Consider the following 15,853-nt stretch of genomic DNA (forward strand, 5'->3'; position numbering starts at 1 on the left):
ACAGATTCACACAGTCAACAAACTTATGGAGGTCAAGTAATGACTGGAATGTTTGACTGGGAGGTGTAATCTGATTACCTAATCTATGCGTTAAACCTCAGCCGAACTGAGATTAATTTCCTCAAATAATTGTGCAAATGTAAAAAAATCAATTGACTCTATATGAGAGGTAATGGTGACGCACTGGAAATGGGAAGTTCTGACCTCAGAGTGAGGAAAATGCGCAAATGTTTTTGAAGCTGTCTTCAAAGCACGAGGGAGAATCTGTGCATATTCAGCTGAAATGTCTTTTTGACGTGCAGTCTAATGATCTAATAATCAGCCAGACAGCCTTATTGCCCAGCCGTCATAATTTGCAGGCGTTGCTCTCCCTCAGCCTGAGCTCCCAGCTGCTGTGTGATCACCATCTAATGCCTTTGCTTTCATTCATCAATGACTTCTTGTGACTGAAGCAGGTTGAAAGGGGGGAAATGTTACCAGCGTGGCTCTGAGAGTTCATGTCTGAGTGACAGTCAGACAGAGACCTTATATATATATATTGGTGTCGAGGGGTTAAAGAGTTCATCACTCACAGGCAGACAGAAGAGGCCAGCCAAGTCCTCATCCACACCTGTCCGGACGAAGCACTGCGGGGAGCAGAAAAACCTTTGACCGACATACGACCACCGGACAGCGTGCTTTGAAGTTCAGCGAGGCGTCCGTGAGGAGCGGCCGCGGCTCGGAATAGCCCGGGGACGCAGCGGCCCGGACATGGCCTTACCAGGTTAAACACGGCTAAGATTATGATGGCGGCGGCGGTGATGGTTGCGAGTGGGAGGCGCACGCACGGCCGTTTAACCACCGCCTCGGACACGGCTGGCAGCCACTGACACCTCGACAGCTTCTCTGGAAACAGGCGCTGCGGTGGATAAAAGAGGGAGGGGGAGAAGGTGAGGGGACAGACTAACAGGTACGGACGGACATCCCCAGACGCCATGCGAGTGAGCGGCGGGCGGTTATTTCCAGAGGAGAGGAATCTCGGTGTGAGGAGGCAGCGCGGCCTGTCGGGGGCTGAATGTCAGACGTCACCTGTCCGAGCTATAGAAAGCTGCTCGAGCTGTGAAGGCAGATAGCTTCCATGACCGTTTTCCATTCTCACACTGGCTAATTATGGCAGAGGCCGACAGTCTGTATGCACACACACACACACACACACACACACACGACCATTTCACCCTATCGTATCTTTCACTGAGCCCTCCTCATGTGCGTTTACATTGAATCGCTCAAGTACCGACCCTTTCTGTGTGGAGTTTACAAGGTCATCTTTACTCCAGATATCCTGGCTTCCACCACCAATACAAAAACACGATTGAGACATTCCTTGACTATAAACCAGTAGAAGATATAATGTGCTCTGTGCCCAGGGAAGCTGACGTAGTTTCCAACGCTTTGCCCCCTTCCAGAAATAAGGCAAATATCGCAGATAGATGGGTGGAGTTTATGTTTCTCCGATGTCCTCCAAAACACTCCAATCTAGTGTTTTTGAGAAAAGCCTTAAAGTCTCAAATCAAACAAATTTCCACTGTGAAGTTAAAGTTCTAACCAGTAAACCTCTGCTTACTGGACCATCAAATGAGTTTATTTTTAAATTCTTGAATAATTCTTCAGTTAGTTTTAATAACAAGGACAAATCCGGCTGCGCGCTGCCTGTATACAACCTGAACAGTTCTGCACGAGAAAGGACAGTGGTACAGAGCTGCTGTGAGTAGAAACGCATTCTTCTCGGAGGCTTGCATTATTGACATTTCCCTCTGTGGTCTCACTGTAATTATCTACAAAGAATTTCCCATTCAATTTCCTATTTTTCTGGTGCAAGGAAATTCGATTCAATGAATAGACCTTCAGAGCTAAAAAGCACCCATGAGTCATGCGCATGTAGCGTTGCACAAGCTGGATTATATAATACCAGACTTTGGGTGCGTTATGCCGGACAAATGTCAACCCTTTCAAAGCGAAGCTTCACCTGCGAGCGGCACGGCTGCAGAGGTCGCCGGCGAGAGCCGAGAAAGGCTTTTTTTTTTTCTTTTTCCGCTCCCCTTCCCGCAAGCTCGTATGGCAAATGGGGTGTGAGGAGAAACCGGATCACCTGAAGAGCTGCGTGCAACGGGACAACTAAAGGCCACTGACCTGCAAGTGACCCGCGAAACAGATGGAGAGGGTCAGCAGCAGCACGCAGACCAAGACTCCGAACGACATCCCCAACATCTGTCGGCTGAGGGAGAGAAACCAGGTCACTGCAACTCCCGGGACAAAACACACCGAGTGTTCTCCGCGCTCATTAGATCAGAATATTTTCAAATGCCATTAAAAGAAAACAAAAAAAACCTCATCATACTCACTCTTTAGTGACAAACATCTGCACCAAGAAGATACAGAGGAAGATGAAAGTGGCACAGCCGACGTAGTGTTTGAACATCGGTAAGTCGAGAGCTCGGTACTGACGAAGGACAAACAGGAAGCAAGCATGAACCTCTTTATTCAGGATGAGACAAACTGAATTGAAGTGAGATGTACAACTGTACATCGTGGGGGTTTTCTTTCAGACTTTCAATGAACTTTGTGTCAAAAACCAACCTGCTTTTCCAGATCTTTCTTTGGAAACCACAGCGCCAGACTGCTGCTTTCTTCAGACTTTGACCACCGCCTGAAAAAGAAAAGAAACATAATGAAGGAAGAAAAGAGAAAACAACGAGGAGACAGTTGCTCTGACTTTGACGCTTCAGCGTTAAAGATTAGCTGTACTCTCTCATTCTGTGTAAGATTTATAGAGTAAATCAGCACCAGGTCCCACATAGCAGGAGGAATACCTTTTATTTAAGCAGCTTAGAAGAATTAAAAAAATACCATTTTACAGGAAAAAGCAACAGAGAGTTTGATTATGGTCGACAAAATAGGAAAAGTTATTTCCCTATTTATCCCAGCACCATCCAGGCGGCAGTCATGGGTTACATTTAGCAAAATCAAATTCAAAATCTGCTCCTTTTCTTTGATAAAAAAGTGACACAATTCAGCAGTTAAAAGCAAATTTCGGAAATTGTCAACTGCTTTCTTTTTCACCTGCATTGTTATTTCTGACACCCGCAGACATGCACCTGCTTCCTTTTGACTGAAGTAAATACATATTTGTATAGTCCACAAATATAATGCCCTATATTAGCTTTTAGGAGAACTGCCTCTTCTTTAGAGCAGTTTTATAAATGATCTGTGGTCTTCACACAGCAGCTGTGACGGGCAGCCTGCGATTTTCATGAAGGTTCTGTGTGTGACAATACACATTCCAAGGCTCATACAGACTGTGCTGTTTTGGCAAGCTTTCAAATTCGGTCATTGGAAGGGCTATGAAAATATCACCAAGTAAGAAATCTGAGAAGTGATGTCATTTAACAAACAAAAAAAACAATGTCTGTAAACAACATTACATTATGTACCTTTTGATTCTTCACTGCTATAAACATTTCTATGTTTGTTAAATAGTTGTAGGAACGTTCTAGTTTGATTGTGAATGTTGCATTAATCTACCAACCAACCAACAGGCCACCATTGATCCTTTCATCAATAATGACTGATTTCTCACCAGTTCATCGTTTTCTAATTTTCGTTCAGCTTGAATTTGGGTTATCCGTGTTTTATAATCTCAGAGGATGTAATCAGGTTGTTTCCAAGACATGAACTAAACACACGTGCTCTTTAGAAACTACTCCTCCATTCAGTTAGATGCTGAATTAGCTTTGAAAAGAGCGATAACGAGGCATCGGAAGGTAAAAGCGAACAAAGGTGAATTCAAGTTCCATGAACAAGTCCATGTGTTGAAGCTAATGTGGTTATGATGCACACAGTTTCTTTCACTGCTTCACATTGTGAGAGTCGCTGTGAGAAAAAAAAAAACATCTGCTCATTGTTGAGCTTCATCAAGCTCACTTCAGAACAGATTTGGGGCACACGAAGTAAACACCGGTTAACCGGCGGTTAAAAATGGACGTACTTGCTGCTGAGCTCATCTATGGTTGTGGTCATCTCATTATGCAGCTCCTCATCAAACTTGCTCTTCTGGGATTTGTTCCTGCACCAGAAAGCACAGAGATCATTAGGGAAGAGGGAAGCCAGACAAACACAGAGACACACATGCTGCCAGGAACAGATGCCGGGAAACCAGATCAGGCCATGCGGATTACTCTGGTCCAGTTTAGCTGTGCTTGGAGGCAACGTGGAGGTTAAAGTGATTCTCAGGGTTAGTGAGAGGAAGAGGAAGATGGTCTGTATTAGAGGGGGGGGGGGGGGGGGCAGACTCGGCGTTATGCTGTATGTTAGATGATCTCTGTGGGAGATGGTGGTTAGACAGCCTCCCTTTTCTCCACCAGGGAGGAAAGACACTGAGACCCCGCCTCCAAACTAGTCCCACTTAATGGTTAGTGTGAACGGAGGTTAGGGGGCGTTGGAGATCACACGCCGTCCTGGAGCGAAGAGGGGAGAGGTTAGAGACTGAGAAAAGGGACCACCACTGCTCGGGTTAGTGTCGGGACGGCAAGGCTCTTCTCTGCGGCCGGTCGTTGTCACCGTGAGGGAGTCACGTTATGAGCGTCTCAAAAACTTTGAAAGCAGTGGAAAAGTTCCCGCAGTTGTCGAATTATCTTTGATTGTGTGAATTTACGTGTCGCCTTTCAGTTCAGATATGGTTGTTTTGAAAACACCTGGGAGATAAAGTTGGGCTGCGTTGTGAGTTAAACGGTGAAACCTCCGTAGGAAAAAAAAGCTGAATGATGAGAATCCTTTTTCCTGATTTACATTTTTAACTTCTCTCAATACGGTCTTAAAATCAAAAAGACATAGTCTCATATTACAATATTTGGTAAGATGTCAAGTTCTCTTTTTGGAAATTCTGATTTTCTTTTTTAGATGCAACTGTAGATAATAACTGTGTTGTTCTAACTGTGTGTAAAATCAACTTCTATCACAATGAATGTGTTTCTAATGCTTATTGTAAACTCATTGTTTGATATAAAGGGGCCCATCACAAGTTTGGAAACTTTTGTTTTGTTTTGTACCGTATTGTTTTCTTTTGTCAAAGAATGAAATAAAAAAGTAACTAAATCCGGACAGTATTTTCTCTGAGGATACTTGAAGTGAATATAAGATAGTAATCTACAAGCTTGAAGTAGGTTCTATGCGCTTTCAGTGAAAATTTGACTCCCCCATTGTGATGGAGGGCGACGAGCCGCAGGGTTGGTAACTACTGTTCTGTCGGGAGCAAAGAGCCTGCAGGCCACGGAGGCCCCACTCACTTCAGGCTGCTGAACGGCGGGGTGGGCAAGGAGAATGGCTCTTCAAGAGACTCATCAAGGCTGTGAGGGTTCAATAATCAGACACAAACACGTCACGACAAAGCACAAGATCATATACATGTACAAATCCAAACATCTTGTATTTGGAGACCGAGTAGCACAGCCAGTTACATTTTAATCGTGGAAAATTCCTTCTGCTTAAGCAGAGTTCTGAAGACCGAGTGGGCGTGCGCCTTATTTCACAGTCGCTTCAGCCTCGGATGTGTTCTCCCTCTGCCTGAGTGGACCGTGAATACATGAATGAAATTAACGGTTTCCGAGATAAAACAATATTATGTTCTTGCAGGGTTTGAACGCTTACGCTCCTGTGCACACACTTATCTCTTCTGGCGGATTACTCCGGCCCCCGCTGTTTGTGTAGGTGAGGCCTGCCCACTAATTAGCAGCTCCACTTTAAAACATTTGCCTGTTTCCTCGCTGCCTGGGCATTAACCGCCGTAAGCTAGATCCACTATCAATCTGTCTGTGCATTACTTGAAGGCTCTGCAACCCTAACCCTGCAGCAGCAGCTGACGTGAAATAAATTCCACTCTGGAAGTTTGGATTTGCTTTATTTTCTTTGACGACGATGTGAGTGTCATTAAAGAAATAATTAGTGTAGAAAATGTGAGCCTTGCATTTTGAACTGGTGAGGAGTGTGTGTGTACATCCTGTACAGATCTCCAGTCCATCACAGGGAAAAGATGGAGGGACACAAGCTCAGTTTGCCTCAAATGCTTTTTCCTAGACTGTGGGAGAAAGCCGGAGAACCGAGGAATAACCCACGCACACAGGGAGAACATGTAATCTCTAAACACAAAGATAAAACACACCAGAGAGGACCAACGCAGTGATGTCTGCATTGCTTCAATTGGTCTTTTTAAAAATGGACCCGTGGCTATTCCTTGCAGAATACCTGCACACTGAACCTGAACAAATGTTGAAATTCAGTAACATCAGTGTGAATTCTCTACATTTCTGTGTCTGTACGTGAAATGTGTGAATGGAATGGTTTAGGACGTGTCAGACAGTCAAAGTGATCTATTTGGTGATTTTTATGGTTTAATTTTTGAACTGGGTTTTACAATGCACATGTTAATGTGTATTACCACTGTTGGATCTGGACCATAATTTAGTTGTATATTTCAACTGTAATAAAAGCAATCTCACCACAAACAAGGGAAGCGTTCAACTAGTCAATTAAACACATTTTAAGCTAGTAGTTATAAATACATAATTATTAATCTAGTAATCAAGTATAAACAGTGTGGATGTGTAAACTGTCTTCAAGTTGAGCTTCAGTGGGTCAACAATGACCAAACAACCATCTAAAACCATGTTGATGTATTATATGATAGAGGTCAAACTGATTCTAAAATTTAAAGATTCAGTTTTACGTAACCTTTGGAGCCTCAAACGTTTTCTTCTAAACTAAATGACTTTAATGCACATGTGGATTATATGTAGTGTTTGGTTCGGCATTGAAAACGGAGGCGACAACAAATACCAGAACAGACTCATTAGACTAAAGCCTAATTATTGTGAAAGTTGAGTGAAGAAATTACATTACAGAAACACAAGATGACCCCATAGAAACTATAATCTGCACACAGGAGTGGAAAAACAGGATTGTACTAAACATTAGTTAAGCTATTGATCTGAATGTTTGATGAAAAACATTTTAGGTTGATTAAACACACACAGGGTCAGTTTGACTTTGGACTATTTTTGCTTTTCTTCACACTCATAACTGCAGGAGGGTTAAATGTTACTTGTACATCTTGTTCTTCCTGTCCCACACAAACTCCTCATTTCCGAAGGACTTTATCTGCAGGCAGACTCCCGATTCCAGAGCCGTTTATTAGGCAGTTTAGCGCTTGTGGGCCAAATTGATGAAGAGGTAACATTTGTGCAACATTGCAGAAGGAACAAAATGTCCAAGTCATGTTTAGACACCTCGTAGTGCAGAACAATGTCAGGAAGCCTCAAGGACTCTTTATGAATAATTCAAAAGGAACGACTTATCAAACTTTGGCATTTTGCTGCCGCACTTGTGTTTTGCAGATTATGACCCTTTTAAAAGCGTCGGCAGTCGATCGCAGGAAGCCCATAATGTCGCATGCAGGCTGATGAGCACAATGAAAAGAGTCAAATATGAAAGCATTGGTCAGATAATTGGTTTCTTCTGACATATCAGGGACCTAACATTTCAGGACATAAGACTAGGACAACAAATACATTGTTTATATTCACTCTAAATTAGTCCTGCATTTATTGTAATCGAGGAATTTTTTTTGTGATTAAAAAAAACAATAAGAAGAAAATCTCTCGTATTGAAATCTTGCATGTGACAAGATAAGATTCCCATGTTTATGGTGAGTGTCTATGCATCTGTCAACAAAACAAGTGCAACTTGCAAGGACAGGTAAGAGGGATGTTACCAAATAGCGAAATACTCCATAGAAACGCTTCCATGCGTCTCACGTATTTCATTATTCCCCATCTGTTTGGTATAACTTCCACAATGACGTGAGGACATCTATCGTCCTGTGATCTCTTTGACACAAAGAGTTTTGTATGCTTCTATTAAAGCAATGCAATGGAAAGATGGTGTTAGATTTAATGAACAGATGGAATAGCAGCTTTCCCTTTTGAACCAATGAGCACAAAAATGTGACTGAGGGCCGCTCGGGTGGAATTACAGTCTTTTTCCATTCATGTCGAGCTTCACACTCTGCTGCAGTCACAGACACATACTGTATAATTGTGCAGCTACGGCAGCAGCTTTGGACTCGTCTTACCTGTCAGGGATTTTGGAAACAGGGGCTGATCGCAGAGGAATGTCCTGGAAAAAAAATAAAAATACATTACTCATGCTGTGAAAATGCATGATGACGTGTGTTATACGACACACCCAAATTTCCCTGATGCAACTTTCTGATCTGAAAATGTTTCCAATCCCAGTGAGTTCATTGTATGCATTGTTTTTAGAAACTCTTTAACTTAACAAAGTCCAACCTGTATCTCAGTATCAACTGACACCAGCGAACAAGCATTAGCACAAACCCAAGTTTGGACCTGAGGTGACCTTTACCTTGAAACGTGTCTTGCCGTTGACGATGGCGTCGGGTGTGAAGCCCTCCCGGCTCTGGAGGTGGGCAAACGGTTTGACGGCGCCCCAGGATTCCAGGTATCGGGTCATACGCACCGACGCCCGCATCTTCAGGCCGTCGTTCAGCCGAGGTTTGGGTGCCGGGCGGGTGCTCTGTGACGGGTCTTTACACTGGAGACATGCACAAAGACATATACAAAGCACATTCAGCATTCAAGATCTCACACCACGATAGCAATGCAGTCTTCTTATGTTGATACTGGAGAAACATTTCAGGTCATCCAGCTTCCTATTGTAATCAAAACATGTGCTTTCGAGTAATTGTTGTCTCTCAATGGGTCACAGGTTCGATCCAGACTGCGGGTCTGTCTCAGTCATGGACTGAGGCTGCACCCTGGATTGAAAAAACAACATCAATGGAGAAAAAGTTCCAAACCTCAGAAAGCTTTGGAGGAATTCTGGGAAAAGAGCAGACTGACACTCGGCCTTGGACAGCTGAGAGGTGACGTGTGTGATTCAGCCACATCTGACTGCGTTTACACATCGGAGTTCCTGTTACCCAGCATCATGCATGAACTTTGGCAACGAATTACAGGAAAATTACATGACGTAGCAAGAAAAAACCCCAAAAACATCTGCCATCTGCAGCTCGGGGTCAATATCTTATTGTGTGCGCGGAGGAAATGTGACCTCCTGAGAGGGAACATTTGTAAATTTACCCGTGGATCAATGACTAAGTAGGTCCGGATATTGAGCTCTTTCAGGTAGGGGTCTCTGAGGTGGCCGTTGCCTTCTTCCACTTCGTAGGCTTTGTTGAGGTGCTTCAGAGTCGCCTCCGTGATGTGGACACGTCTGACCGAGAAGGAAAAAGAAACCATTTTACTTGAAGTTATTCCGTTTCCACAAGGTGGTCATTTTGGAAGTCTTAAATTTAGACAACATCATCCCAAACGTGTGTCGTATGAAGCGTCTCAGGTTCACAGAAAGAAGCGTGTAGAAGAACCCGGGAGTTATTCTCAGCTTGGGTGTGGCATTAAAATAATATGGAACACACACTGCAGGAAGCTTTTTTAACGACACACACGGAGCCACTCACCCCGGGAGCCCTCCTGACTCCATGTGATTGGCCAGCGTCACGTCGTGTGACCAGACGTCAAACTGCCACTTGCGAAGGCCGATCACACCGCAGAGCACGTTGCCAGAGTGGACTCCCACTCGCATGTTGATTTCCACCGACGTGGCCTCATGCACCTGCCTGAAGGAGTTTCACCGTCGTGAAAAAATAAAAATGTAGAAGATCGTTTTGAGATACAAACACAGTCCTTCGAGGTACATCAACAGTGTAATCTTTTTTTATTATTTTGCTCTGCTTATCTGGAGCCTGAGGCCGTCATTGTATACAGCTCAACTCTATGTACACATTCATACAGACCGAATCAAAGGCCTCAGATTTACCATTCAAGCACCGCAGTGAACACAACTGAGAATAACCGTTCCACTTTAGCCTCACGTCACACCACACGGAGTTCTGCAAGGTTTCACAAAGGGCGGCTGGCGGCTGACTCACTTAATGGCTTCACACATGTCAAGGCCCATCTTGACACAGTTCTTGGCGTGTTTGGGAAGCGAGACCGGCAGCCCAGACACGCAGTAGTAACAGTCTCCGAGGATCTTGATCCTCATACATTCGTTTTCCTTTACCGATTGAGAAACAAGATACCAAACAGGAAAGAAAAATACTCAATGAAATCAGGAAACAACTTTTTGAGCAGCCAAAACCGGCAAAGTCATAGTAATTAGGTTTAACTGCCTGGACATGATTAAGTGCTTCCTTAAAGTATTTTCTCACTAAACAACCAAACCCCAGATTTTCCTAGATGAAGGTCTATGACAGGAAGTCATGAACACACTGACTTGTGATCATTAGATCAGTGTGGTGGCAGAGTTTTCAGAGGGAAAACTTCAAGCTGCAAGTCAGACTAAAGAGCAATGATGACAAATAACTCACCTTGGCGATTTGATCAAACTTGCCAAACAATTCATTGAGCATAATGACAAGCTCTTTGGGGGAACAGTCACTGGCCAACCGGGTGAAGCCAACGATGTCGGCGTACAGAATGCTGTAACACATCAACACAGTTTTGTAAAAGTTTATTATCACAGGTGAAAAGAAATCAGCAAGTAGAACATTCAAAAAATTCATGCACATTGCAGTCATAACTAGTTTTAAAGCTTCAGGTCTTCACTTCGTGAACCTGCTACTGCAAACGTTTCTTCCAATTAAATGTGAGTTTTTCCTTTCCACTGTTGCTTGAGCTTGCTCATTTCAAATTGTTGCGTTTTTCTCTGTAAAAGTGCCTTCAGATGTTGAACTGAATAGATTTGGTGCAGGTAATTACAGCTTTCACAAAAAAAAAAAAGTAAGAAAGTGGAATATCATCAGACTTAATTTCACTTGAATTTCGGCTCATGACCAATCAATCAACAGTCTTGAAGGACAATCGCCCAGTGTGCAGTGGGCCAGAGGACACTTGGGGAATTCAGCTTACAGCATTCGTCCTTTAAGATATGAACCAAAAAAGCTGCTTGACTCTGCACAACCTTGTTGGTGGCTGTGTTGCAGTGTGACCATTATGCTGGTTGAATTCGGTTGATGCTTTTCAGGCAAACAAAAAAAAACAGGCCCATGTCCCATTAACCTTCAGCAGATGTGATTGGTGATTAATAATCCTTCAGTGCTGAATCATATCCGCAGATTAGAACTGGTCGTAAGCGAACCGCAGAGGGACGGTGTTAGCCGCGCTGACCTTTCCGAGACCTCGACGCCGACAAGGAAAAGCGGCTGGGAGTTTGGCGGCGATCCAACCAAAAGGAGAGCACCTGACCCGCTCCTCCAGCAACACCTCCGTCTCTCCGGGGACTCTCAACAACGAACACTGTTCATCTCGCCCAGTTAGAGGATATGTCAATAATTGTGCGATGAATGCTGCACATGATGGGATGTAATCAGCTTGACTTGGAGATGTTCAGTAATGAGAAGTCGCTGCTGCATGATCATCCTCACAGGCTAATCAGTCAGCGAAATCACAGTAAAAACCCGGCGCTCTTATTATTTCTGACTTAATACAAAGATATTCTTAAAAAAAAAAAAAAATGTCAAAAGTCCACTGACTCCATGTTTATTTGCCCACAAAGAGCTGTTGTGTGGGCTGCCGCATGAACTGAATGATGCAGTAATGAGGCACACCACATCTAAGCAGGCTGATTACCGGCTCTGCTGCAGCCTGGCCTGAACACAGCAGCCCAGAAAGACGACCAGCAGTCACTTCAACAGCTTGAAGGACACGTTCTTCATCGGGAAGAACAAACACGGGTCATTACCGGGCAGGCCGAGGGGACGTATCCCATCGTTCCACATCTTTCCACCACATTAGGACAACCTGAAAACTAATGACGGATCCATTCGATCCTGAAATGTGGTAAACACTGTGGAGCAGATGATCTTCACAGTTGTCAAATCATGAAATGAAAACCAGACGTGTAATAGAAATAGACAATAAAAACAATTTGAAGAAGAAAGGAAGCACTGGCCAAAGGTCTCAAAAGTTACTGGTTACAATTTGAATAAATCTCATAAGAGCTGAGTTCGTTGAGAAAAACTGCAAAACATATTTGCACAAAGTAAAAACTTGACTTTGAGGTGAACAAATGTTCAAATAAACTTTAAATATCAAATGCAAGCATTAGAGCGGCTCTTTGATTTAGAAAGGAAATGAATCTCACACATAAAGAATCCAAATAAGTTGATTGGTAAGGAGTCAGTTTTTTACCCTTCCTTTTCATCTATATCAATATGTTAAAGATGCATATTAAAACAACTCAAATGTTTTTACAGATTAAGAAATTCCACAAGGTGATTCCTCTATTGAGGCAAGGCCGGCCTGGTTCTTCTCTACAGCAAAAACTAAAAACCAAAAAAAACAACTAAGCTGGCAAGCCATCTGCCAAAGTTCAGTTGAGGCTGCCCCAATGTCTGTCAGCACTTGCTAAATTAATGAAACTCTCATAAAACAAAAGCTTCAACTGGGTCACTGCTCTGAAAACAGACGTACTAATCCGCAGCATTATTTGTTTTTTATGGCCCGGTTTTATTTGCTTTTGTCCGCCTTGTTTGTTTTACGACGTGAACTCAGGTTTTTCTGAGACACAGGGGATTAATGAGATAAAAATACAAATAAAGCAGATTAAATACCTGTGAGTAAATATTGCATTGATTTTCATCCTTTAATAGTGAAGGTTGATACAAAGGCCAGACTTTGTGGACAAAACTAAGACATTAAAACATCTTTTTTTAACCTTGAGGACTTGAGGTTTATTTTTGCTAACCCAGTATTCCAGAGGTTTTTCATATTTTTCATTAAATGCTTATTCTACCTTGTTAGGTTTCTCACACACATCTTATACACGTCACCAGAAACTACAAGATCCTATTTTAATTTCATGTGTCGCTGAAGGTAGCAGGTGATGAGTTCTGTCATCAGACAGTACGCTTTGGCATTTAGGTGTGTATAATAACAGGAAATCAACTCAACACAGGTCGTCCTCAAGAGGTTAAAGTTAGAATGAAAGCTGCAGGTTACATTTGGTGAGATCTTCCTCCTGTCGACACATCGAGCGGCGAGAAATTGAAACATCTTGTATGGAGGTGAAAGTGAAGGAGGTGCATTTGACTATATTACGCTCTGCAGACGGACTGTATAAAAATAATACAATAATCTGGACTTTTTAAACAAAGCACACGTTGATGTTTTACATTCGAGTGACATGCTCACTGGCCTCTTTCCAGGTTATTGCATAAAAAAAACATTAACACTGATATCTACCAAAGGAGATATTAGTAAAATAAGCAAAAATAACAACTGAACTGTCTTCACCTGGTTTATTGGGAGTTTTTTTGTGAGTCTTGTTTGCTGGTTTGTTTGTGTTTCAGTGTTGGTCGTGTCCTTGTGATTTCTGCTTTCCTTACACTCCAGGCTTTTCCCTGCATTGAGATTTTTTGTCTCCACAGCATTGGTTTTGTTGACTGCGTGCTCCACCTGCCCTCTGCCCAACGCGTCGTTAACATGAGTTTCCACAAAAACTTTCAGTTTTAACTCTTCGCGTTTGAACAAAATCTTTTTTATCATGATATGGAGAAAAAAAATAGTGCAAACATCTCCCTTTCTGCACGTTTCTGTTTCATAGTGTGACTTGTGATTGTACCTGACATTCTCGTGCCTCTTCACATAGAGACTGTGGAAGTTATTGTCCTTGACCAGCCGCTGCTGCTCTTCTTTGTCCTTGCAGTCTTGCAGGCGCTCCATTATGGCCAGCTTCATCTTCATGGAGATGTACACCGGCAGTACAGACTGCAGCAAGTTCTCCTGCAGACGCACAAAAAAAAAAGAAAACCATGAACACACACAGTTATGTAACTACGTTTCAGGAGAGGCCAGGACATTGGGCTTACCTGAGAACAACTGGCACACACACACACACACACACACACACACACACACACACACACACACACACACACACACACACACACACACACACACACACAAGCCTGATGAGAGTCTGAGTTCTTTCTCATTAAACGTCACAGCGCTATTCACCCGACAAGTTCCTTATTTATTCTCAAATATCGAACATTGAAATTTTTTTTATCATTTTTCATTACTTCCTGTTTTTAATTCCGGGACAAAGACGGACAGCAGGTTATGGTACAAACGCTCGTAACAGAATTCTCTGATTATGAATGCATGTGTTGGAGGTCAATATGTATTCATCCATCTTCTGTGCAGTTTCATCCTGAGATATATATATAGCTGACTGTGTTTGAAGGCAGGATGCTCGTCCATAACAAGGCAAATAGAGAGAGGAAGACAACTATACACACACTCACTTTTACGCCTACGAGCAATGTAGAATCAACTCAAATGCATATTTTTTAGATTGTCATGTTTTCAGCCAGGTTACCGGGAGAAAATCCACAAAGCAAAGGGAGAACAAGCACACTCCAGACAGGAAAGGCCCTCAAGCTCATCCTGGGACTTCAAAGAATGCTCGCCACTACAATATATCCCAGTCACACTTAGGAAACATGGTTTCCCCTTGGAGAAATTCCTTCACTGTATTTAACCCATCCTATTCCTAGTTAACCTTAACAATATATACATACGGCACGGCGCACAGGGAGCAGGCGGTGTTTTGGAGGTTCCTGTCAGCAGTGGGATTCAAATCTGTGAAGTGTCTATCCCAAGTCCGCTTCTCTACGCTCCACACAGTAACATCACATTATGAGCTTTTCTCACTTTGGTGTCAGTGTTGAAAGTAGTCATGAGCTCAATCTCTCATAGAAGAAGTGAGAGAGACGGGATGCTCTTCGCTCATCAGACTAACGAGCGATCGATGGCTGAAATGGAAAATGTTTCTCGGCAAAGACAAAATCCAGTTTAATATTAAGAACGAGCACAGTGTTTTGGGGAATCAGTACGCTACCAATAAGAATAACGTTACAATCAATCCACAAGTGTGACAATTCTTCCCATAAATCCCTAATAACGGTTATGTTGTGCCAACATTAATCAATAATGACGCTGCAATAGCAAAGCATGACAAAGCAGAAAAAAAAAAAAAACATCTCAGTTTTGAATACAGGGCAATTTGCTATTTGATGTAGAGATCAACCCCATCAGTGTTGATCTGCCTCAACAATCAGATTCCTGGGAAGTGTTCAGAGTTCAATGGATTGATGAAGACAGGAATGCAGAAAGGCAAAATCTCCCAAAAAGATTAATCCGTCTTCACAGAATCCGAGGAGCATCGGGGCACATCAGCTCGCTCCACTGAGAGAATCCAGGCTTGATCCGTTATTACTGCCAACGCTCATTAAAAAGTGAACGTAAAGGTGATTCATGTTTGAGTGTTTGTGTATGTCTGTGCTTGAGAGAGAAACATCCTCACCGTCTCATTGTTCAGTTCAACTGCAGATGACACTAAATTACTTTGACAAAATTGCTTCAAAATTCACTCCAAATATCTCTTGTCAACACCTAATCAGACGGATGACCTTCGGCTTTTCAAACAGCAGACTAAATCACACCTCTCTCTTCTCTCGTCTTCCCTTCCATGTGCCCGTGGCGGATCAGACGAGAAAAAGGGAGACGCATGTGTTTAACAGTAACTTTCAACTCGCTGCTCAGACGTTCAAAGGGATTTGCATCTGAGCTCCAGACAGGCCACCTCAGGTCATCCACTCTCCAGCTGTGAAGCCATTCCCGTCTTCATTGAGCTTTATTTTTCAGGTGACCGTGCTGCTCGTCTCCAGGGTTTAACA

The 15,853-nt window shown here is 43.0% G+C and overlaps 1 protein-coding gene across 1 annotated transcript in view; it reads right to left on the reverse strand.

Moving 5' to 3' along the window:
* The window catches only part of adcy7 (adenylate cyclase 7), a 33,658-nt gene that overhangs the window by 7,202 nt on the left and 10,603 nt on the right, over nt 1–15,853 (reverse strand). Inside the window, exons 5-18 of the mRNA XM_080521030.1 lie at nt 13,735–13,895; nt 10,481–10,592; nt 10,040–10,167; nt 9,569–9,727; nt 9,192–9,324; nt 8,455–8,643; nt 8,162–8,205; nt 5,322–5,381; nt 4,025–4,102; nt 2,617–2,686; nt 2,382–2,479; nt 2,170–2,254; nt 761–898; nt 573–626 (exon numbers count right to left, since the gene is read on the reverse strand). Coding sequence (XP_080377156.1) covers nt 573–626; nt 761–898; nt 2,170–2,254; nt 2,382–2,479; nt 2,617–2,686; nt 4,025–4,102; nt 5,322–5,381; nt 8,162–8,205; nt 8,455–8,643; nt 9,192–9,324; nt 9,569–9,727; nt 10,040–10,167; nt 10,481–10,592; nt 13,735–13,895 — 1,509 coding nt within the window. The remainder of the gene's footprint in view (nt 1–572; nt 627–760; nt 899–2,169; nt 2,255–2,381; nt 2,480–2,616; nt 2,687–4,024; nt 4,103–5,321; nt 5,382–8,161; nt 8,206–8,454; nt 8,644–9,191; nt 9,325–9,568; nt 9,728–10,039; nt 10,168–10,480; nt 10,593–13,734; nt 13,896–15,853) is intronic.

Source organism: Blennius ocellaris, assembly GCF_963422515.1.
Source record: "Blennius ocellaris genome assembly, chromosome: 1".
In the NCBI taxonomy this organism is placed as follows: Eukaryota; Metazoa; Chordata; class Actinopteri; order Blenniiformes; family Blenniidae; genus Blennius; species Blennius ocellaris.